The 24,356-nt window shown below is 41.7% G+C and overlaps 1 protein-coding gene across 3 annotated transcripts in view; it reads left to right on the forward strand.

The window, feature by feature from the left end:
• The window catches only part of LOC115156202 (collagen alpha-1(XVIII) chain), a 202,118-nt gene that overhangs the window by 173,853 nt on the left and 3,909 nt on the right, over nucleotides 1-24,356 (forward strand). For all 3 annotated transcript variants that reach the window (XM_029703583.1, XM_029703582.1, XM_029703581.1), the window contains 13 exons: nucleotides 7,579-7,614; nucleotides 7,823-7,882; nucleotides 8,023-8,100; nucleotides 8,184-8,219; nucleotides 14,801-14,854; nucleotides 16,392-16,463; nucleotides 16,549-16,614; nucleotides 18,491-18,518; nucleotides 19,104-19,157; nucleotides 19,270-19,304; nucleotides 19,800-19,931; nucleotides 20,095-20,254; nucleotides 20,382-20,446. In XM_029703583.1, coding sequence (XP_029559443.1) covers nucleotides 7,579-7,614; nucleotides 7,823-7,882; nucleotides 8,023-8,100; nucleotides 8,184-8,219; nucleotides 14,801-14,854; nucleotides 16,392-16,463; nucleotides 16,549-16,614; nucleotides 18,491-18,518; nucleotides 19,104-19,157; nucleotides 19,270-19,304; nucleotides 19,800-19,931; nucleotides 20,095-20,254; nucleotides 20,382-20,446 — 876 coding nt within the window. The remainder of the gene's footprint in view (nucleotides 1-7,578; nucleotides 7,615-7,822; nucleotides 7,883-8,022; nucleotides 8,101-8,183; nucleotides 8,220-14,800; nucleotides 14,855-16,391; nucleotides 16,464-16,548; nucleotides 16,615-18,490; nucleotides 18,519-19,103; nucleotides 19,158-19,269; nucleotides 19,305-19,799; nucleotides 19,932-20,094; nucleotides 20,255-20,381; nucleotides 20,447-24,356) is intronic.

The following is a 24,356-nucleotide window of genomic DNA, read 5'->3' on the forward strand; positions in this document are numbered from 1 at the left end:
GGGTCTGGAAATAAACATACCCATCCTTCTGCATGATCATCTTTTAGCTCTACTGTAGCTCCACCTCCAGCATGGATGGTTGAGTGTGCATTGACATTAAGCTGTTTAGTTTCTCTCTTTGCTGTATGATGGTTTCGTGTTTATGGTGTTTTGTCCTGTTTGAAAACTCTGTTACCATTTATGTGGTTCCAAGTTACTCCGATAGTCTTTAAAGCGTATTTTATAAGACCTACAGGACACTGCCTTTTGATACGACTAAGTGTTTAATTGATGAACTAGGTCATTTATTTTCCAAACTTGATTGCTCAGTTGCAGTAATTATAAGAGCTGTCAAACGATTTAAATATGTAAATTGATTAATCGCATGATTTTCTGTAGTACATTTGAGAATTTGCTCAAATTTGGCCCTAAAGAAAGATTTTTCCTTTGGAAAAAGCAGAGCATTGAGTTACAGGCATACTATCCTTTGATTGTAAGAGACGGAAACACAAAATAATCTGTATCAGAAACAAAATACTCCCAATGTTTAAGTAGGCCAATCAATGTTCACAAACACATACTGTTAAAGCTTCAGGCATTCTAAATGAGTGTTCTCCCAATTTCTGATTGAAGGGTTGACTACAGGAAAACAATTATTTGCTCTAAGGATACAAAGAACATTCGAACCTGTCCGACAATGTTATGAATTCCACTGAAAACAATAACAACAGGTCCGCCAGGTCTGAGTTCCTGTAATACAGCTATTAGAGCTAGCCTAGGCTACTTCAACATGAACTAGTCACAAGCTGCTACTACTAGAATTGGAATCATTTGCTTTAAACCTTTGACATGAGAACTTCAAAAAACACAGTAGCTAAATGGAATGGATGTCCTGTTCTGATTTGCAATCATTATGGGAAGTTAGTTATATCAATAGGCATTCAGCCATGGCAGTATAAACATTTGTTTGGTTAGATAGCGTTAGCAGAAATATCTAGCTACTTCTGTACAAATATGTTTTTGCTGTTATCTAAACAAACGCCTGGGAATGTGTTTATGGTTTAACTTTCTGTACGTTTTTCTTGAAAATTGTTGCTCAAAGCTGCGAGCATATTCTATGTTTAAGAGACAGTAAGCACTACATAACAGCAGCTTCCACCAACTGCAGTGTCCATGCGGAATAGGGTATGTGCTGTGAAGAAATTGAGATGTGATTATCAGTATCAATTGTTTTTTACAGCAGAACATTTTATATGCATTATTAATGTGTAAAGAACGTTGTCCTTGTTAATGTTATTAACACGTTAACTTTGACAGCACTAGTCATTATGCTTGATGCAATTTCATCAATGTTTGAAATCCAACCAACGACTGAATCAAAAGCCACAATTAAAAGAAGCCAATGACTATAAACTTGAAACTAGTGGTGGGCACCAATATTGATATTTCGATGTGATATCTATATGAGCGAGGCATATCTTGATATCGATTTATCCTTGCTCGTAGCCTACACTATTATGTAGAAGTATTATGTAAAAGAGTATACATGTGCCAGACACAAAATCCTCTCGCAGGCTCTCAACTTAGCATACTTAACTGCCTGATGATTGGCCATTGTATTCAAACTGGTTGGGTAAGTTCCCAGATCATTCACACTTTCCCTAATGGGCAATCAGCTGGAAGTTGTCTGGACACTAAAGCTATGAAAGTGAAGTGTACACAGTTTCAATGTTATTTATTCAAGCCAATATATCGGTTTCTGAAAAAAGCAGCTGATATTGATATAGATTTTACATATCGGTGCACATCGCTACTTAAAACCTTGGGTCATAGTCATTCACACCAAATGGAAGAAAACAGCCCGAAATATGAAGGGACTACCTGAACTTGTCCAATAAGATAGTCATTTTGTTTTCCGTTGCAAAATGGACCTAATGAATACAACCACTGTATATGGTCCTCATTACACTTTGGAAGTGTAGCTTGTATAACAAAGGTTAGGCTACACATCTACGGAGATGGCAGTAACCTTCTGTTTCTATTTGTTGTATGTAATTAATATATAACGCTATCGCTGGCGTAGTGCAGTTTCTCTGAACACCCCGCAGAGTCTGAGTTTGCCCCCCTCCCACGCTTCGTACCGTTAGGGTATCAGATCACACTCCTTCCGTGGCCTCCAACTGCTCTTAAATGATAGTAAAACTAAATGCATGCTCTTCAACCGATCAATGCCCCCACCCGCCCGCCCGACTAGCATCACTACTCTGGACGGTTCTGACTTAGAATATGTGGACAACTATAAATACCTAGGTGTCTGGTTAGACTATAAACTCTCCTTCCAGACTCACATTAAGCATCTCAAATCCAAAGTTAAATCTAGAATTGGCTTCCTATTTCGCAACAAAGCCTCCTTCACTCAAGCTTACCCTCGTAAAACTGACTATCCTACCGATCCTTGACTTCGGCAATGTCATTTACAAAATAGCCTCCAACACTCTACTCAGCAAATTGGATGCTGTCTATCACAGTCCCATCCATTTTGTCACCAAAGCCCCATATACTACCCACCACTGCGACCTGTATGTTCTCGTTGGCTGGTCCTCACCACTTATTTGTCGCCAAACCCACTGGCTCCAGGTCATCTATAAGTCTTTGCTAGGTATAGCTCCGCCTTATCTCAGCTCACTGGTCACCATTGCAATACCCACCCATAGCACACGCTCCAGCAGGTTTATTTCACTGGTCATCCCCAATGCCAACACCTCTTTTGGCCGCCTTTCCTTCCAGTTCTCTGCTGCCAATGACTGGAACGAATTACAAAAATCACTGAAGTTGGAGACTTATATCTCCCTCACTAACTTTAAGTGTCAGCTGTCAGAGCAGCTTACCGATCGCTGCAGCTGTACACAGCCCCTCTGTAAATAGCCCATCCATCCAACTACCTACCTCATCGCCATATTTGTTTTTGTTTTTCTGCTCTTTTGCACACCAGTATTTCTACATGCACATCCTCATCTGCACATATATCACTCCAGTGTTAATTGCTAAATTATAATTACTTCGCCACTATTGGCCTATTTATTGCCTTACCTCCTTACTTCATTTGCACACACTGGATACAGATTTTTCTATTGTGTTATTGACTGTACGTTTGTTTATCCCATGTGTAACTCTGTGTTGTTTTGTCACACTGCTTTGCTTTATCTTGGCCAGGTCGCAGTTGTAAATAAGAACTTGTTCTCAACTGGCTACCTGGTTAAATAAAGGTGAAATAAATACATTAAAAAAAATGATGTGGTGCTAGTGCTTGTAGTAGCCTATAGCTTTGATTTAATGGATACATGTTTATTTTTATTTGATCATCATTTTCTCATGTTAAGCCTAACGTTTATGTTTCACGAAGCTATAGGCCTCTGCTATTTAGAATGCTGGCTGGTGGCAATGATGTATTTACTTGTTCAGTAATTAAAGTGGCATATTCGAACGTTGCAGATTGTAAATAGAATTTTCGATGCAACAGTATACTAATTAGTAACCAATAGATTTGTTGTATTTTGTGTACAACTGTCCTGTAGGCCTATAGCCTACTTTAGCCTTTCTCACGGTCTCGCCGAGCTTGGATAGAAAGATTGTGCTGTGTAAAACCAGTCTATTAATGTCAAATAGTACAATCAGTCAACCATCAAAATAATATCTTACTATGGATTGTTTAATTATGCAGACGATGTAGTCTAGCCTCTTTGCCTATCTATAGCTATACAGTGCATTCGGAAAGTATTCAGACCCCTTTCCTTTTTCCACATTTTGTTACAGCCTTATTCTAAAATGTATTAAATGCATATTTTTCCTCATAAATCTACACACAATACCCCATAAGGACAAATAGAAAACAGTTTTTTAGAAATGTTAGCAAATTTATAAAACGTAAAAAACAGATACCTTGTGGCCTCCATTCTTAAATGGAATAAGTTTGGAACCACCAAGACACTTCCTAGAGCTGGCCGCCTGGCCAAACTGAGAAATCGGGGACAACGGCCTTGGTCAGAGAGGTGACCAAGAACCCGATGGTTACTCTGATTGAGAGTTCTTCTGTGGAGATGGGAGAACCTTCCAGAACGACAACCATCTCTGCAGCACTCCACCAATCAGGCCAGACGGAAGCCACTCCTCAGTAAAAGGCACAAGACAGCCCGCTTGGAGTTTGCAAAAAGGCACCTGAAGGACTCTGACCATGAGAAACAAGATTCTCTGGTCTGATAAAACCAATATTGAACTCTTTGGCCTGAATGCCAAGCGTCACATCGGGAGGAAATCTGGCACCATCCCTACGGTGAGGCATGCTGTGGGGATGTTTTTCAGTGGCAGGGACTGGGAGACTTGTCAGGATCGAGGGAAAGATGAACGGAGCAAAGTACAGAGAGATCCTTGATGAAAACCTGCTCCAGAGCACTCAGGACCTCAGACTGGGGCGAAGGTTCACCTTCCAACAGGACAACAACCCTAAGCACACAGCCAAGACAAGGTAGAACTTCCTTCCATCTCATATTGCTCAAATAAACAGCAAACCTGGATTCAAAAAACAGATAAAGCAACACCTCACGGCACAACGCCTCTCCCTTACTTGACCTAGGTAGTTTGTGTGTGTATGTAGGCTACGTGTGCCTTTTTAAAAATGTACGTTGTTCTGTCCTTGAGCTGTTCATGTCTAATGATGTTCGGTATTATGCCATTCTGTATTATGTTTTGTGTGGACCCCAGGAAGAGTAGCTGCTGCTTTTGCAACAGCTAATGGGGATCCTAATAAAATACCAAATACCCAAAAAAGTACTGAGTAAAGGGTCTGAATACTTGTGTAAATGTGGAAGTTCAGTTTTTATTTTCAATACATTTGCAAAAAAATCTAAAAATCTGTTTTTGCTTCGTCATTATGGGGTATTGTGTGTACCGTAATTTCCGGACTATAAGCCGCAACTTTTTTCCCAGGCTTTGAACCTCGCGGCTTAAACAATGACGCGGCTAATATATGGATTTTTCCCACTTTCAATTATTATTATTTTTTTTTTTAAAACCATTCTGTGACGTGCTCAGTTTTTTGGCAGCATGAAGCTTTCATTAGACCAATGAAATTGCCGAACGGGTTAAGGTCAAACATCTTTTTTGTTTACTGTTTAGATTAAATCGAGCGCGCTCAAACTTCCCATCATTCTGATTACGGTAGTCATTTTGTCACCCTGATTCCTGGGGGCACAACAAAGTATTTGCAGCCACTCGACATCAGTGTAAATCGTGCATTTAAGGTGGCGCTCCGTGTTCAGTGGGAGGCTTGGATGACAAGTGGGGAGAAATCCTTCACTAAAATGGGCCGCATGTGAAGAGCAACTTATGGTCAAGTCTGCCAGTGGGTCCTGACAGCGTGGAACATTGTCAAAAAATCCACTATCATCAACGGGTTTTGAAACGCTGGACTGCTGCATGTTGAAGAGGGCTCAGCGGGGGATTTGCCTCCGGATGAAAGTGACGAGAGCGACAATGTAAACGATCCAATATCGGATGAAGCAATTCTGAGGCTATTCAACTCCGACACCGAAGGAGATGGTTTCAGTGCACAGGATTGTTACAAGCCGTGTTTCGTTAAAGCCTGTGTAAAGTTAATTTGTTCCAATGTACCGGTAGGCACCTGCGGCTTATAGACATGTACGGCTTATTTATGTTCAAAATAATATTTTTTTAAAAATTCAGTGGGTGCGGCTTATATTCAGGTGCGCTTAATAGTGCGGAAATTACGGTAGATGTAATCTATCCGTCTCATCACTCGTAGGCTTACCAGTGTACAGTACACAGAAGTGGGGCCGCTCTTATGGGCGCCGTTCGGTCTCTGACAGTCGTCAGCTTGGTTTTCTGGTAGAGGAGAAGGAGGGTCGGCCCTTTCAATAGAGCAGTACTCTCCAACCCTGTTACTGGAGAGCTACCTTCCTGTAGGTTTTTGCTCCAGCCCTAGTTGGAACTAACCTGATTCAGCTTATCCTACAGGATGTTAGCTCTCCAGGAACAGGGTTGGAGAGCCCTGCACTAGAGGAACTGTCACTCTTCTCGATGGGATCAAGAAGAGGAGGAGCAAGGCCACTGTCATTGTCTGGCCCAGGCAATGACAGTCTCTGTCAGGACTGGGAGGCTGCTAGTGCTATCTGCTGCATAAGTAGGCCTACTAGCTTCCACCTGCCATGGTGTTTCGTCAGTCGAGGTGGTAGCTTTGCTGATGTGATTATCTTCTGTAATTTAGCACAAGCTTGATCAGATAAAGCGTCTTTGTAGCCATGCTGGTTAAGTGTGCCTTGAATTCTAAATAAATCACTGACCGTGTCACCAGCAAAGCACCATCACACCTCCTCCTCCATGCTTCACGGTGGGAACCACACATGCGGAGATAATTCGTTCACCTACTCTGCGACTCACAAAGACATGGCGGTTGGAACCAAAAATCTCAAATTTGGACTCATCAGACCAAAGGACAGATTTCCACAGGTCTAATGTCCATTGCTTGATTTTGAGATGTGTCTGTTACTTGAACTCTGTGAAGCATTTATTTGGACTGCAATTTCTGAGGCTGGTATCTATAATGAACTTATCTTCTGCAGCAGAGGTAACTCTGGGTCTTCCTTTCCTGTGGTGGTCCTCATGAGAGCCAGTTTCATCATAGCGCTTGATGGTTTTTGCAACTGCACTTTTCCGCATTGACTGACCTTCATGTCTTAAAGTAATGATGCTCTGTCGTTTCTCTTTGCTTATTTGAGCTTTTCTTTCCATAATATGGACTTGGACTTTTACCAAATAGGGCTATCTTCTGTATACCACCCCTACCTTGTCACAGCACAACTGATTGGCTCAAATGCATTAATAAGGAAAGAAATTCCACAAATTAACTTTGAAATGCATTCCAGGTGACTACCTCATGAAGCTGGAATAGAGAATGCCAAGAGTGTGCAAAGCTGTCATCAAGGCAAAGGATGGCTACTTTGAAGAATATAAAATATATTTTGATTTGTTTAACACTTTTTTTGCTTACTACATGACTCCATATGTGTTATTTCATAGTTTTGATGTCTTCACTATTATTCTACAATGTAGAAAAACTAAGGAAAAACTCTGGAATGAGTTGGTGTGTCTAAACTTTTGACTGGTACTGTTTATTAGGCGAAAGCTACATTTACACAACCCACTTTTTAAAGAAATACCATTTGCAGTAGTTTTCCCAATGGCCTGTGTCATTTTCATAACTAACATTATTCATTCATCGAGATATTTTATTAATGTTTTCATAGGAAACAAATGTTATTTTGTTGCAAAACCTATTGAGAGCATATAATGCAATGAAATCATGGTAATGAATCATGTCCTTAGACATTTGAGTTGATTGAAAAAATATTATGTAGGGGGAGATAGTGGAAATCCGTTACAATACCACAAAATATTGATTTGACTTAATGGGTATACGTCCCTACCAAATATTTGGAACGATGTGTGGCCTTACTTAACCAGTCATGAAAAAGGGATAAATCATTTTAACAGCTTTTATGTTGTCTCTCCTTTTCTTTTCTGTAGGGTGGAACTGGTCTACCTGGCCAAGCTGGATTCCCTGTAAGCATTGATTTTCCTGTTATCCTACAGGTCACTTAATGTTGTCTTGCTACAGTTATCCTACAGTTCTTCTAACGTTGTGTTCTAACACATGTGGATGTCACAGTGTGGTGGATATTTGCCCTGAAGGACTAAAGAAATCAAAAATGAATGCTAGTTTGATGTGTGATAAACAGCTCATTTTCAACTTTGTTGTATTTTCTAAAAGGGTCCTATTGGACCAAAGGGTGACATGGGAGACCCAGGCCAGCCCGGTTATGGAGTCAAGGTCAGTGATGTGACCGCACAGCAACATAGCCCTATCATTAGTGCTACAGTGTACCACTATGTAAGGCCTATTCCCAGCAAGTGTTTCTTCTGTGGGGGTTAACAAATTAACAGATTTTCTTTATATGTGTCTCTTCTCAGGGCGAGAAGGGCGAGCCTGGCTTAATCATTGGGCCCGATGGGAGTCCTTTGTACCTGGGAGAATTGTCTGGTGAGAAGGTGAGTGTCTCACTATTGACTTCTGTTTGCCTCTGTCTTATCTGCTTGTTGGCCTCATTAAACATCAACTCCATCTTCTGTAGGGAGACAGAGGACCTGCCGGACCCGCCGGGCCTCCTGTAAGTACTTTTAGTCTTATTACTTTACATTACGTTCTTACTATTTGAAGCTGCCTTAAATTAAACTGACTCAGCGATATGACCTGGTCACGAGTTTCAAGTTTTATTAGTCGTATGACCAGGATACACATAAGAATAAAAAGTAAATGGCTTGGTAGAATAGAAAAGTCTAGTAGCAGCAGTTGTGATTTGTGTGTAGTATGAGTGTGGATGTGTGTGTTTGGGTGGGTGTGTTCATGTGTGCTAAGGTGCAGAGAGTCAGTGCGGGTGGTCAGTCCAGTTCAAGTGTTCAGCAAGTCTGATGGCTTGTGGATAGAAACTGTCACCAGATGCTCCTATACTGTCTGCCAGACTCTAAGGGAGTGAACCGTTAGTGACTGGGATGTGTGGGGTCCTTGATGATGCTGCTGGACTTCTTCAGGCACCGTTTTGTGTAGATGTCCTGAATGGATGGGACCACGGACGCATTGAGCGACAGTAGGGCCAGAGATATTGTCAAGAGAGAGTGTGAGGCAAGAGTCTGCACTTGTCAGCACCAGCACAGATACTGTTAAGCATCTTCGCATGTGCACGACAGTTCACGTCTCTCTTCTGCAAGGGGATAGCTGCATGACAGCAAATGCTTCATGCGGTCTTAGTTTGTGTCGGAAGTAGACCTGTTGCTCGTGGTAAACGCATATTGCTGAGTCTACCTTAAATAAATTGCGCTGCCATGTATATCAATAGCTATGTTTCCATTAACTTGTCTAGTGATTTTATTGTCAACATTTAAAAAGTTTGCATAGAAAATGGATTCAGCAATTTCCTGCTAGGGTGCATTTCAATTGAACTATCTTGTGTCGATAAAAACAGCTGGACGTAATGACATCACACCTAAAGCGGCAAATTGCACATTAATAAATTGCCGATAGGCTGTATGCCCTCCCACATTATTTTCATGTCTCAGGTATAGCCTGCGAAAGCCAGCATGTATAAAATGCAATAATTTCATTTTATAAACCGGGTAGTTTGGCTACTGGATGCTGATTGGTTGAAGTCTGTGGTATATCAGACATTATAAACTTGGTGGTTCGAGCCCTGAATGCTGATTGGCTGACAGCCGTGGTATATCAGACCGTATACCACGGGTATGACAAAACATTTCTTTTTACTGCTCTAATTACGTTGATAACCAGTTTATAATAGCAATAAGGCACCTCGGGGGTTTGTTCTATATGGTTAATATACCACGCTAAGGGCTGTATCCAGGCACTCCACGCTGCGTTGGGTCTAATAACTTCCCTTAGCTGTGGGATATTGGCCATATACCACACCTCCTTGGGCATTTTTGCTTAATTTTAAACTGGGTGGTTCGAGCCCTGAATGCTGATTGGCTGACAACCGCGGTATATCAGACCGTATACCATGGGAATGACCAAACATAGATTTTTACTGCTCTAATTACGTTGGTAACCAGTTTATAATAGCAATAAGGCACCTCGGGTTTGTGGGATATGGCCAGTATACCACAGCTAAGGGCTGTATCCAGGCACTCCGCGTTGTGTCATGCATAAAAACAGCCCTTAGCCGTTGTATATTGGCTGTGCCTTATTGCTTAATTATACTATGGCATTGTTGAATAGTCATTTCTGATTGGCTTGAAGGGCATTCTAGAGCGTGCATTATTTCCCTGTAATGCACAGTATCAGTATGGTAGAATTCAGTGGCTATAGTTCATTCTTATAGCCATATTTTTATTCCTTATAACTGGATCTTCCATCAGGAGCTAGCCAGGTAACTAGATACTAGTCTTTGTTAGGCACAGCTAGCGGTCCTCGCCTTTTTTTCCCCCGGAATCAGCCAACCTTAGCTCGGACAATCACCTGCCAGTCTGCACAGCGCGATATCAACCCAGAACATATCGGACTGCTTCTCTCTACCATATCACTGGATTTCTGCCGCTCTGGATCATTACACCGGATCCTTACTAGCTAGCTGCAAATGAGCGGCTACTGGTAGCTAATGCCTCTGTCCCGAAGCTAGCACCAGCTAGCCTTGAGCTAGGCCCACATACCAGCTAATTCTAGGGCTACAATACCTCCTTTGCCAATTGGCCTGGACCCTTTTTTGTCGACATGGAGCCCCACCAATCCATCACGACTGGACTGCCGACGTGATCGCCCAATGTGGTCTCAACAGGCTATTCTGTTACGATATCGCCGCAGAACCATCTTCTAGCCCCGGCACGCTAGCTTTTCTGAACGCTGTGTCCCCTGCTCGCCCATCGTAGTAGTGACTACCGAACAGCGCCCTGACTCACCTATTGCTGCTCTTTTCACCCTATGATCACTCGGCTACAGAGCTGATGCCCGCTGGACTGTTTCAATAACACGGTACCTCATTTGGTTTACCTGTCAGCCCCAGCCTTGAACTCAGGTCCTGTATGTACCTAGCTGACCTGCTCTGCCCATTCATCACCATTTACCCGTTGTTGTCTTAGGTCTCCTGATCAACACCTGTGATTGCTTTATGCCTCTCTCTAATGTCAATATGCCTTGTCTACCGCTGTCTTGGCTAGTTTTTGTTTTATTTCACTGTAGAGCCCTCAGTCCCACTCAAAATGCCTTAGATAGCTCTTTCATCCCACCCCACACACATGCGGAGTCTTCACCTAGGTTAATTAATGCCTCCAGAGACTAAACCTCTCTCATTGTCACGCAACGCATAGGTTTACCTCCACTGTACTCACATCCTACCATACCCTTGTCTGTACATTATGCCTTGAATCTATTCTATCACGCCCATAAATCTGCTCCTTTTATTCTCTGTCCCCAACGCACTAGACGACCAGTTCTTATAGCCTTTAGCCGTATCCTTATCCTCCTCCTCCTCTATCCCTCTGGTGATGTAGAGGTTAACTCAGGCCCTATAGCCTCCAGTTCCACTCCTATTCCCCAGGCGCTCTCATTTGTTGACTTCTGTAACTGTAAAAGCCTTGGTTTCATGCATGTTAACATCAGAAGCCTTCTCCCTAAGTTTTTTTTCTCTCACTGCTTCAGCACACTCCGCCAACCCTGATGTCCTAGCCGTGTCTGAATCCTGGCTTAGGAAGGCCACCAAAAATTCAGAAATTTCCATCCCCAACTACAACATTTTCCATCAAGATAGAACTGCCAAAGGGGGGGGGGGGTTGCAATCTACTGCAGAGACAGCCTGCAGAGTTCTGTCATGCTATCCAGGTCTGTGCCCAAACAGTTCGAGCTTCTACTTTTAAAAATCCACCTTTCCAGAAATAAGTCTCTCACTGTTGCCGCTTGTTACAGACCCCCCTCAGCCCCCAGCTGTGCCCTGGACACCCTATGTGAATTAATTGCCCCCCATTTATCTTCAGAGTTTGTACTGTTACGTCACCTAAACTGGGATATGCTTAACACCCCGCCGTCCGAAAATCTAAGCTAGATGCCCTCAATCTTACCCAAATTATCATGGATCCTTTCAGGTACAACCCCAAATCTGTAAACACAGGCACCCTCATAGATATCACCCTGACCAACCTGCCCTCTAAATACACCTCTGCTGTCTTCAACCAGGATCTCAGCGGTCAATGCCTCATTGCCTGGGTCCGCGGTCAAACTTTCTAATCGACCTGGCCCGGGTATCCTGGAAGGATATTCACTTCATTCCGTCAGTAGAGTATGCCTGGTTATTCTTTAAAAGTGCTTTCCTCACCACCTTAAATAAGCATGCCCCATTTAAAAACTGTTGAACCAGGAACAGATATAGCCCTTGGTTCACTCCAGACCTGACTGCCCTTGACCAGCACAAAAACATCCTGTGGTGTTCTGCATTAGCATCGAATAGCCCCCGCGATATGCAACTTTTCAGGGAAGTTAGGAACCAATATACACAGGCAGTTTGGAAGGCAAAGGCTAGTTTTTCAAACAGAAATTTGCATCCCATAGCACAAACTCCAAAAAGTACTGGGACACTGTAAAGTCCATGGAGAATAAGAGCACCTCCTCCCAGCTGCCCACTGCACTGAGGCTAGGAAACACTGTCACCATCGATAAATCCACGATAATTGAGAATTTCAATAAGCATTTTTCTACGGCTGGCCATGCTTTCCACCTGGCTACCCGTACCCTGGTAAACAGCTCTGCACCCCCCACAGCAACTTGCCCAAGCCTCCCCCATTTCTCCTTCACCCAAATCCAGATAGCTGATGTTCTGAAAGAGCTGCAAAATCTGGACCCCTACAAATCAGCTGGACTAGACAATCTGGACCCTCTCTTTCTAAAATTAGCCGCAGCAATTGTTGCAACCCCTATTACTAGCCTGTTCAACCTCTCTCTCTTATCGTCTGAGATCCCCAAAGATTGGAAAGCTGCCGCGGTCATCCCCCTCTTCAAAGGGGGAGATACCCTAGACCCAAACTGTTACAGACCTATATCTATCCTACCCCGCCTTTCTAAGGTCTTCGAAAGCCAAGTTAACAAACAGATCACCGACCATTTCGAATCCCACCGTACCTTCTCCGCTATGCAATCTGGTTTCCGAGCTGGTCATGGGTGCACCTCAGCCATGCTCAAGGTCCTAAATGACATCATAACCGCCATCGATAAAAGACAATACTATGCAGCCGTATTGATCGACCTGGCCAAGGCTGTCGACTCTGTCAATCATTCTTATCGGCAGACTCAACAGCCTTGGTTTCACAAATGATTGCCTCGCCTGGTTTACCAACTACTTCTCTGATAGAGTTCAGTGTGTCAAATCGGGGGTGCCTGTTGTCCGGACCTCTGGCAGTTTCTATGGGGGTGCCACAGGGTTCAATTCTCAGGCCGACTCTTTTCTCTGTATACATCAATGTCACTCTTGCTGCTGGTGATTCTCTGATCTACCTCTACGCAGACGACACCATTCTGTATACTTTTGGCCCATCTTTGGACTCTGTGTTAACTAATCTCCAGATGAGCTTCAATTCCATACAACACTCCTTCCTTGGCCTCCAACTGCTCTTAAATGCAAGTAAAACTAAATGCATGCTCTTCAACCGATTGCTGCCCGCACCTGCCCTCCCATCTAGCTTCACTACTCTGGACAGTTCTGACTTATATATGTGGACAACTACAAATACCTAAGTGTCTGGTTAGACTGTAAACTCTCCTTTCAGACTCACATTAAGCATCTCCAATCCGAAATTAAATCTAGAATCGGCTTCCTATTTCGCAACAAAGCATCCTTCACTCATGCTGCCAAACATACCCTCGTAAAACTGACCATCCTACCGATCCTTGACTTTGGCGATGTCAGTTACAAAATAGCCTCCAACACTCTACTCAGCAAATTGTATGCAGTCTATCACAGTGCCATCCATTTTATCACCAAAGCCCCATATACTACCCACCACTGTGACCTGTATGCTCTCGTTGGCTGGCCCTCGCTTCATACTCGTCGCCAAACCCACTGGCTCCAGGTCATCTATAAGTCTTTGCTAGGTAAAGCCCCGTCTTATCTCAGCTCACTGGTCACCATAGCAGCACCCACCCATAGCATGCGCTCCAGCAGGTATATTTCACTGGTCATCCCCAAAGCCAATTCCTCATCTGGCCGCCTTTCCTTCCAGTTCTCTGCTGCCTATTACTGAAACGAACTGCAAAAATCACTGAAGCTGGAGACTCGTATCTCCCTCACTAACTTTAATCAGCTGTCAAAGCAGCTTACAGATCATTGCACCTGTACATAGCCCATCTGTAAATAGCCCAACCAACTACCTCATCCCCATATTGTTATATATTTTTTTGGTTCCTTTGCACCCCAGTATCTCTACTTGCACATTCATCTGTGCATGTTTGAGCTGCTTTTGAAAGCAAAAGTCAAATATAAAAACATTATTGGCATTGTTGAATTCGATTTCCATAATAGCAAGCTAGGACTGATGGTGATGATTGGTTAGCTAAATTAGCAAGTCTGTCTGTTTGGTTACCAAGGAAACTACTGTAGCTATCTAGTAAACTTGCTAGCTACTTCAGTGGATGTTGAACACTGTTGAACAAATGTGTTAAATTATAGCCATGGTAGAAAAGGGGCTCTATGCATTCTCTGGAAAATAATGCAGTTCCATGGAAGGTTAGTTCCACACACCGTCCACGTCATTTATTATTTTCCATAGAGCGCATAACCCCTCGTTGATTATCCCTTACATATTTGCCATATTCTAATAATTGTCATGCGGCAACGTATTGCCATGGTCCGTGCCATGGTGAAACTCCTGCACTCTGAAATAATTGGATGGTGAAACTTGCCAGCCAACCAGAAAAGCAAGGTGAAGCAATTCAGGCATTGAAAGTCAGGACAATCCTTGTCCTGTAAAGAAGCATTATTTTTATAGTTGAGAAAAAAAACAGATTTTGCATGCAATTCAGGAATTTAGAATAATATGTGAAGCTTAATTATTACTCGGTGACATCACGTACCTAGAAAATGATTTGGCAATCATCATTTAAAAAAACAAAAACACAAAACTAAACAAAAATCCACCCCTGTCGAACGGATAAAAATGTTTTTGTTTTTGTCACATTATTGATGTGTTGTTTGTGCAGGGGCAGTATGGACCTTCTGGGATAAAGGGTGAATTTGGAATGCCCGGAAGACCTGTAAGTACTGGAGCTAAATTTCTAACTTTACAATTACAGTAGGGTCTCAGTAGCGTGACGGTAGCAGTGTCACACAAAGCAATATGGATGTAATTTCTGTTGCAGATGCAAATTGCTTGTGACATCACCTCAAGCAAGTAAGCTAACCACGCTAGCGACGAGCTAGCTAATGCAGTTCATGTTAGACATTTTCAGTTAAAACTGGACAGAGAAACGTCTGGTTTCACTTATAAAATTACCTTTATTGACTGCCAGACCATATACTGTACATAAACCATGACTAGCCAGGGTGTCTAGATTTGTTTATATCAGGGGTGTCAAACTCATTTTGCCCCCGCGGCCGCATTTGGTCTCTCGTATTTCCTCACCGCCAAAGACGATGGATAAAAAACCTTTATCCAATTTCCTATGCTCCCTGACTGTCTAGCTTTCATTTCAGTGATTATTAGTGAGCTGGACACAGTCAAAAAACTGTATTAATGTTGGTCCATTATCATTTCAACACAGTTTCGATTTGGTTTTAGTCATTTAGAAGTATATTAAGTCCCCCCCACATTTCTTTTTTTTAAACACAAATATATATATATATATATATACAGTACCACTCAAAAAGGGCTATCTTCTGTATACAACCCCTACCTTGTCACAACTGATTGGCTCAAACGCATTAAGAAGGAAATAAATTCCACAAATTAACTTTTAACAAGGCACACCTGTTAATTGAAATGCATTCCAGGTGACTACCTCATGAAGCTGGTTGAGAGAATGCCAAGGGTGTGCAAAGCTGTCATCAAGGCAAAGGGTGGCAACTTTGAAGAATGTAAAATCTAAAATATATTTTGATTTGTTTAACACTTTTTTGGTTACTACATGATTCCATATGTGTTATTTCATAGTTGTGATGTCTTCCTATTATTCTACAATGTAAAAAATAGTAAAATTCAAGAAAAACCCTTGAATGAGTAGGTGTGTCAAAACTCTTGACTGGTACTGTATATTCAAACCACCCCTGGTTCATAAATTTCCCATTTGTCATGTATTTTTTGTCGCTATTGGCTGCAGCACTGACAGCTGTGTTGACATGGCAACTGGGACGGATTTCCGATTGGAACGATATCAACGAATCATATAAACTTTTTTCTGCTCACTGATTGGATACTGAATACCGTCAGTTGCAGGCAATTTTGGAACGGAGACATGGAGCGAGACATAGAGCTACCTGGATGCAACTTTGTTGCAAGCAACATAAATTGCATCCAGATTGCTTCGTGTGACATCAATTTAAGAGATACAGATGTTTCTTTTCCTTGAGCAGCTGTGGAATAAGTCAAAATGTACATAACATCTATTGCCAGTTTGAGTGTAATTATGGAAAGTAAGTACGGAATGCTACAACAACTACTACTACTTATACTAATACTACTACTACTACTAGTATTATCTCTTGTAATTATTATTACTGCTATTATTATCTCTAGTGAATGCTCCTTGTGTAAGGCCTGTGTAGTATCTAACTGTCCATGTCTGTTTCCTACAGGGTCGTCCTGGTGTAAACGGTTACAAGGGTGAAAAAGGAGAGCCATCCACAGGTGCCGGATTTGGCTACCCAGTAAGTGTGACATGTGCATATAACAATGCACTGGGCCGATTTACAATCCAATGGAAGTGCACTGACTAATGTCATCTCTTTTCAGGGTGTCCCAGGCCCACCCGGGCCCCCAGGACCACCTGGACCAGCTGTGCCTGTGGACCGCTTCAACGTGAGTTTATCAGAATCCTTATTCCCAAAACCAGGGTTTTGTTAATTCAGCACCAAATGGAAGACTGACACAGGGAGAGACAACTTTGACTTGTCTAATAAGCAACAATATGCCCTAAGCAGTGTATGCCCTAATGAACACAACCCTGAAGATCATATACAGTTGAAGTCGGAAGTTTACATACACTTAGGTTAGTCATTAAAACTCGTTTTTCAACCACTCCACAAATTTCTTGTTAACAAACTATAGTTTTGGCAAGTCGGTTAGGACATCTACTTTGTGCATGACACAAGTCATTTTTCCGACAATTGTTTACAGACAGATTATTTTACTTATAATTCACTGTATCACAATTCCAGTGGGTCAGAAGTTTACATACACTAAGTTGACTGTGCCTTTAAACTGCTTGGAAAATTCCAGAAAATTATGTATTGGCTTTAGAAGCTTCTGATAGGCTAATTGACATCATTTGAGTCAATTGGAGGTGTACCTGTGGATGTATTTCAAGCCCTACCTTCAAACTCAGTGCCTCTTTGCTTGACATCATGTGAAAATCAAAATAAATCAGCCAAGACCTCAGAAAAGAAATTGTAGACCTCCACAAGTCTGGTTCATCTTTGGGAGCAATTTCCAAATGCCTGAAGGTACCACGTTCATCTGTACAAACAATAGTACGCAAGTATAAACACCATGGGATCACACAGCCGTCATACCGCTCAGGAAGGAGACGCGTTCTGTCTCCTAGAAAACAACAGCAAAGGACCTTGTGAAGATGCTGTAGGAAACAGGTACAAAAGTATCTATATCCACAGTAAAACGAGTCCTACAACCTGAAAGGTTGCTCAGCAAGGAAGAAGCCACTGCTCCAAAACCGCCAATAAAAAGCCAGACTACGGTTTGCAACTGCACATGGGGACAAAGATCCTACCTTTTGGAGAAATGTTCTCTGGTCTGATGAAACAAAAATAGAACTGTTTGGCCATAATGACCATTGTTATGTTTGGAGGAAAAAGGTGGAGGTTTGCAACCCGAAGAGCACCATCCCAACCGTGAAGCACGGGGGTGGCAGCATCATGTTGTGGGGGTGCTTTGCTGCAGGAGGGACTGGTGCACTTCACAAAATAGATGCCATCATGAGGGAGGAAAATTATGTGGATATATTGAAGCAACATCTCAAGACATCAGTCAGGAAGTTAAAGCTTGGTCGCAAATGGGTCTTCCAATGGACAATGACCTCAAGCATACTTCCAAAGTTGTGGCTAAATGTCTTAAGGACAACAAAGTCAAGGTATTGGAGTGGCCATCACAAAGCCCTGACCTCAATTCTATAGAAAATTTGTGGCCAGAACTGAAAAAGCGTGTTCGAGCAAGGAGGCCTACAAACCTGACTCAGTTACACCAGCTCTGTCAGGAGGAATGGGACAAAATTCACCCAACTTATTGTGAGAAGCTTGTGGAAGGCTACCTGAAATATTTGACCCAAGTTAAACAATTTAAAGGCAATGCTACCAAATACTAATTGAGTGTATGTAAACTTCTGACCCACTGGGGATGTGATGAAAGAAATAAAATCTGAAATAAATAATTCTCTCTCCTATTATTCTTCCATTTCACATTCTTAAAATAAAGTGGTGATCCTAATTGACCTAAAACAGGGAATTCTTACTAGGATTACATGTCAGGAATTGTGATAAACTGAGTTTAAATGTATTTGGCTAAGGTGTATGCAAACTTCTGACTTCAACTGTTCCATCGATGCCATTGGCCACAAAAAAATCTATAATGCCATCTTCATCTAGGAATAAGAAACAAGATATCATGTTTGTGTGCAAGATACTGGAGAATACTTTAATGTGTAATTTCCCATTTGCTGCAGGGATATGACGCCTCAAGGAGTTATCCAGGTATGCTGACAATGATTTGTTGTTTTTACGTCAAACACAATACATCTTGAAGACAGAGGATTAAATTTGGCACATGAGCATACCCAGCAGTCAATGAAAATGAAGAGACAGTTTTTATTCTTTAAAGAGACATAAACAGTTCCCCATCAACCTTCAATTGTAGTCAGCTATTGAAGAAAGAGGGATTCATGATTAATCTACTGTCAAGAGATTAGGCCAATGCTTTCATAAAAAGCACCTAGATTTGGGGAATTTACTGATTAAAAAAACTGGAACATCAAAATAGCGCTGTCAAGGTTTAATTTAGACTTTGAAATCCATTCTGTTTTAATGTAAGGCTAACCATTCCATTAGCCCCATAAAAAAGTTACATTAATTTAGACTTCGAAATCCATTCTGTTTTAATGTAAGGCTAACCATTCCATTAGCCCCGTAAAAAAGTTACATTTGACTGCCATTGGGCATGGGTAGTGCATACAACCATTACAATACAGTGATACAAATTATATTTATTTCTAATAGAAATGTTTCCATGTTTATTTTCTAAACTGTGTATATTCTTCACATGTTCTCTGTTTTTTGTAGCGACAAAGGGGGAGAAAGGTGATCACGGAGCTCAAGGTCTCCCAGGAACGCCAGGTAAGACTTTTATGTCTCAATACAGCACAGGGATAAAACAACCACTTGGTTTTATCTTAAGGCTACAATTCAACCTGTATGCTTTTTGTGATTTTTTTATTTGTATTTCCAGGTGTAGCCTCTAACTTAGACATATTCACATTCAAGGTACAGTATTACCATTAATAGTACTACAGTATGCATTACATACAGGGATTTAGTAGCTAAAATAGTAGGTTTGTACATTTTGGAACACTGGTTCAGATGGCGTAAACGTTCATGCAAAAAGCACTAATTTGGCTGAACATGTGTTTAAAAGATATTCACAGAATAAAGAGGTGCCTAAACAACGTTTACAAACATTTATCCTCCACTACATCGCTGTTGAATTTTTAATCTAGCCTTAGAGAGTTCTTCTCCAATAAAAATGTATCTGGTTTTCAGTCATCTCTTTGTATTTTGTCTTTCTATTTCTCTCACCGCTCTGATTTGGTGTAAAGAGCCCTCTACTGCCAGTCCAGATTCCGCACTCTCATCTTCAATTAACCTAAAAACCTAACAAGAAGTGAAATTCTATTATCCTATTCCTACATAATCCTATCATCCTTAAGAAGATGGGTAAGTTTGACAGGACAGAGCATTAATAGATGTTTGTCTTTGCAGAATGACCTGAAAGGAGAGCGTGGGGATTCAGGCGTGAAGGGGGAGAAGGGAGAGCCAAGTGGTGGCTATTATGACCCCCGTTTTAGAGGACAACAAGGCCCACCAGGACCCCCTGGAAACCCAGGACTTATGGTACGAAATTGAGAGGACGTAAAAAGAACTTGTCACAACCTTATATCAGTCATTAAGACACCTTACAATATCGGTCTTGTTTCGCTAACAAAAATGTAAAGAGAGCCTTATAATGAATGTGGCACAAGTAAAGTTAGATGTTATTTTCCTTTTTTTATCACAGGGTCCAAAGGGAGATTCAATCATGGGCCTCCCTGGTCCCCAGGGCCCACCAGGCTCCCCCGGGATCGGCTACGACGGGCGGCCAGGAATCCCAGGCCCACCAGGTCCTCCCGGGCCCCCAGGGTCCCCCTCACTACCAGGGGCCTATAGACCTAACCACTGTGAGTTTCCTAACCAGTGACAAACACAATGTCACAATAGTCAATATTAGGAAGTTGTTCCTAATGTTCTGTACACTCAGTGTATATCATATCATATCGTCATCATTTATTTTTTTCTTCATCACAGCCATCAATATTCCTGGCCCCCCCGGACCTGCTGGACCACCTGGAACTCCTGGTCACACTTCAGGGGTAAGTGGTCATCCCACGGTCTGTCATACAGTATTTGTTTTTCTTTATATTTGTTTATTTTTTACACTGAACGTTATCAGATCGTCAACCAAAACCTAATATTAGATAAAGGGAACACGAGTGAACAAATAACACATTTCTATTAGTGTTGCATGGTATACCAGTACCATGGTAATATCACGGTACCAAAACGTCATGATACTTATGATACCAATACCGTAGTACTGTTCCATATGATACTACCACATTTTTTAGCCCTACCGATCTAAAGAACCCGCTGGCATTTAAAAAGACAGTTTTGTTTATAAATTCAGTTGAATTTAAGCAACAGCCACTAGTCTCTTGTATGCGCAGGTCCAATAATATCCACTTCATTTTCATGCGCATATCATGTGTGGCAGCTGTAATCAGCCAGCGGGAAATGTAGACCCTGATGCATCTTCTGTGGTTAGATTTGTACATTTGTTACATTGGATTACCGCGCACAGCGAGTAATGTTGGTACATTGTATAATTTCATCACCTTTTATAACCAAGAGTACAGGCCAATCTGAGTAGACTGTGCAAGTTCATTGTCATGCAGCCTCTGAGTGCCAGAGAGGGAAAATGGAGCAACGTTTCGTGACAGGCATGCTGCAAGACCCTTTTCATATATTCCTGTGGCAATCAAATTTGCCTAGACCTACTGTCAAGTTACCAGGTTAGCTAGCTAGGTAACATGACTGAACAAAGTTGTTTATCAAACCAATAAGTAGCAACCCGGGATTAGTTTAAAACGGCCCGCGACACTTCCCGCCACATGGTTTGTCTAATTATATAAAATGCTTGAGAATCCCAATTGAACAACTTGTCTCAAGCCTAAATGGTTAACAAAAAAAATATGACCCATATTTCCAGAGATCCCTTTTTTTCTTTCTATTGGGATTCACACAAATTTTATTTATTTTCACAAAACTTTTTAAACTAATCCCGAGTCGCTAATTATTGGTTTGTTTTTCAGTCATGTTACATAGCTAGCTAACATGGTAACTTGACAGTAAGTTCTATTGGTTGCAAGAATTATTTATAATTACACATTTGAATCCGGCGTCGTTTTGTGTATCAGCTCATAAACCATGCGCCATTGAATCAGTATGGGAATCTCTTCCCAGCTATTTAGCAATCTACAGTGCCTTTGGAAAGTATTCAGACCCCTTCACTTTTTCTAAATTTTGTTAGGTTACAGCCTTATTCTATAATTGATTAAATCGTTTTTTTCCCTATTCAATCTACACACAATACCACATAATGACAAAGCAAAAGCAGGTTTTTATCATTTTTGCTAATTTATATAAAAAATATATATTACATTTACATAAGTATTGAGACCCTTTACTCCGTACTTTGTTGAAGCACCTTTGGCAGCGATTACAGCCTTGAGTCTTCTTGGGTGTGACGCTGCAAGCTTGGCACACCTGTATTTGGGGAGTTTCGCTCATTCTTCTCTGCAGATCCTCTCAAACTCTGTCAGGTTGGATGGGGAGCGTTGCTGCACAGCTATTTTCAGGTCTCTCCAGAGATGATCGATCAGGTTTAAATCCAGGCTCTGGCTGGGCCACTCAAGGACATTCAGAGACTTGTCCCCAACAGGTCATTGTCCTGTTGGAAGGTGAACCTTCGCCCCAGTCTGAGGTACTGAGAGCTCTGGAGCAGGTTTTCATCAAGGATCTCTCTGTACTTTGCTCCGTTCATCTTTGCCTAGATCCTGACTAGTCTCCCAGTCCTTGCCGCTGAAAAACATCCCCACAGCATGATTCTGCCACCATCATGCTTCACCGTAGGGATGGTGCCAGATTTCCTCCATATGTGACGCTTGGAATTCAGGCCAAAGAGTTCAATCTTGGTTTCATCGGTCTGAGAGTCCTTTAGGTGCCTTTTGGCAAACTCCAAGATGGCCGACATTTGCATTTTACTGAGGGGCTTCTGTCTGGCCACTCTACCATAAAGGCCTGATTAATGGAGTGCTGCAGAGATGGTTGTCCTTCTGGAAGGTTCTCCCATCTCCACAGAGGAACTCTGAAGATCTCTAAGAGTGACCATCAGGTTCTTGGTCACCTCCCTGACCAAGGCCCTTCTCAGCCAATTGCTCAGTTTGGCCAGGCGGCCAACTCAAGGAAGAGTCTTGGTGGTTACACACCTCTTCCATTTAGGAACGATGTAGGCCAGTGTGTTCTTGGGGACCTTCAATGCTGCAGTCATTTTCTGGTACCCTTCAGATCTGTGCCTCGACACAATCCTGTCTCGGAGCTCTAGCTCTACGGACAATTCCTTCGACCTAATGGCTTGGTTTTTGCTCTGACATGCAGTGTCAACTGTGAGACCTTATATATACACGTGTGTGCCTTTCCAAATCATGTCCAATCAATTGACTTTACCACAGGTGGACTCCAATGAAGTTGTAGAAACATCTCAAGGATGGTCAATGGAAACCTGAGCTCAATTTCGAATCTCGTAGCAAAGGGTCTGAATACTTATGTAAATATGGTATTTCTAAAAACCTGTTTTCACTTTGTCATTATGGGGTACTGTGTGTAGATTGAGGAAAACAAATAATTTAATCAATTTTAGATAAGGCTGTAACATTACAAAATATGGAAAAAGTCAAGGGGTCTGAGTACTTTCTGAATGCACTGTATCTGTAAGATCCTTCAGTCGAACAGTGAATTTCAAACAAAGATTCAACCATAAAGATCAGGGATGTTTTCCATTGCCTCGCAAAGAAGGGCACCTATTGGTGGATAGGTAAAAAAAAAAGCAGACATTGAATATCCCTTTCAGCATGGTGAAGTTATTAATTACACTTTGGATAGTGTATCAATACACCCAGTCACTACAAAGATACAGGCGTCCTTCCTAACAAAGTTGCCAGAGAGGTAGGAAACCGCTCAGGGATTTCACCATGAGTGACTTTAAAACAGTTAGAGTTTAATGGTTGTGATAGGAGACAACTGAGGTTGGATCAACAACATTATAGCTATTCAACAATACTATCCTAATTGACAGAGTGAAAAGAAGGAAGCCTGTACAGAATACAAATATTTCAAAACATGCGTCCTGTTTGCAAAAAAAATGTGACAAAGCAATTAACTTTATTATAGTGTTATGTCACAAAGTGTTATGTTTGGGGCAAATCCAATACAACCCATTACTGAGCATAGTGGTGACTGCATCATGATATGGGTATGCTTGTAATCGTTAAGGACTGGCGAGTTTTTCATTATAAAATATCAACGGAATGGAGCTAAGCACAGGCAAAATCCTAGAAGAAAACCTGGTTCAGCCTGCTTTACAGCAGACAATGGGAGATGAATTCACCTTTCAGCTGGACAATAACCACACAAGGTCAAACCTACACTGGACTTGCTTACCAAGGAACAGTTTTGACGAGTTACAGTTTGACGTAAAAAATGGTTGTCTAGCAATGATCAACAACCAATTTGACAGAGCTTGAAAAAAAATTAAAATAATAATGGGCCCTATGTTGCGCAATCCCGGTGTGGAAAGCTCTTAGAGACATACCCAGAAAGACTCACAGGTGTAATCGCTGCCAAAGGTGCTTCTACAAACTATTGACTCAGGGGTGTGAATACTTAGGTAAATTACATATTTCTGTATTTCATTTTCAAAAAATTTGCAAAAATTAAAAAAAAACATGTTTTCAGTTTGTCATTATGGGCTATTGTGTGTAAATGGGTGAAGGAAAAAAAGAAGATATAACCCATTTTCACTTCAGGCTGTAACACAACAACATGTGGAATAAATCCAGGGGTAGGAATACTTTCTGAATGCGCTGTATATGTACCATAAACCAGAGATTGATCTATTTAGTTAAGTGGATTCAGTGGAGGAACCTCAGAAAAAAAGCCGATTCA

The sequence above is a fragment of the Salmo trutta genome, chromosome 20 (genome assembly GCF_901001165.1).
Source record: "Salmo trutta chromosome 20, fSalTru1.1, whole genome shotgun sequence".
Taxonomy (NCBI): domain Eukaryota; kingdom Metazoa; phylum Chordata; class Actinopteri; order Salmoniformes; family Salmonidae; genus Salmo; species Salmo trutta.